The sequence below is a fragment of the Eurypyga helias genome, unplaced genomic scaffold, assembly GCF_000690775.1.
Source record: "Eurypyga helias isolate BGI_N326 unplaced genomic scaffold, ASM69077v1 scaffold35976, whole genome shotgun sequence".
NCBI classification, from domain to species: Eukaryota; Metazoa; Chordata; class Aves; order Eurypygiformes; family Eurypygidae; genus Eurypyga; species Eurypyga helias.
The window spans coordinates 1,187-1,536 of NW_010255305.1; the positions used below are offsets into that span (position 1 = coordinate 1,187).

Consider the following 350-nt stretch of genomic DNA (forward strand, 5'->3'; position numbering starts at 1 on the left):
TCCCTCCAGCATCGCATCCGTGACCCTGTTCTCTGCTGTCCCCCCCCGGGGTACCCCTCTTCCACCCCAGCCGAGTGAGACAGTTGGAAGAAGAACTGCGGACCATGGACCAGACTCTCAAATCCCTCATTGCCTCAGAGGAAGAGGTACTGGGGCAGGGGCACAGGGCGACACAGCTTCCCCGTCTCTCTGTCGCTGTCTCATGAACTATATGAGCCAACTCTCTTCTCTCTGTACTGCTGCCTCTGCCACCCCTCCCCTTTCCTCCCTGTCCAGTGGGCTGGTGGGAGCCTGGCCGGTAGCAATGCATGTGGTATCTATGTGAGGAGGCACGAGGAACGGATGAATGG

General features: G+C 59.1%; 1 protein-coding gene across 1 annotated transcript in view; it reads left to right on the plus strand.

Moving 5' to 3' along the window:
• The window catches only part of LOC104510897 (tropomyosin alpha-3 chain-like), a gene marked incomplete at its 3' end in the record, with an annotated part of 1,019 nt that extends 873 nt beyond the window's left edge, over positions 1 to 146 (plus strand). The window contains exon 3 of the mRNA XM_010153292.1: positions 71 to 146. Coding sequence (XP_010151594.1) covers positions 71 to 146 — 76 coding nt within the window. The remainder of the gene's footprint in view (positions 1 to 70) is intronic.
• Positions 147 to 350: the final 204 nt, after the last annotated feature.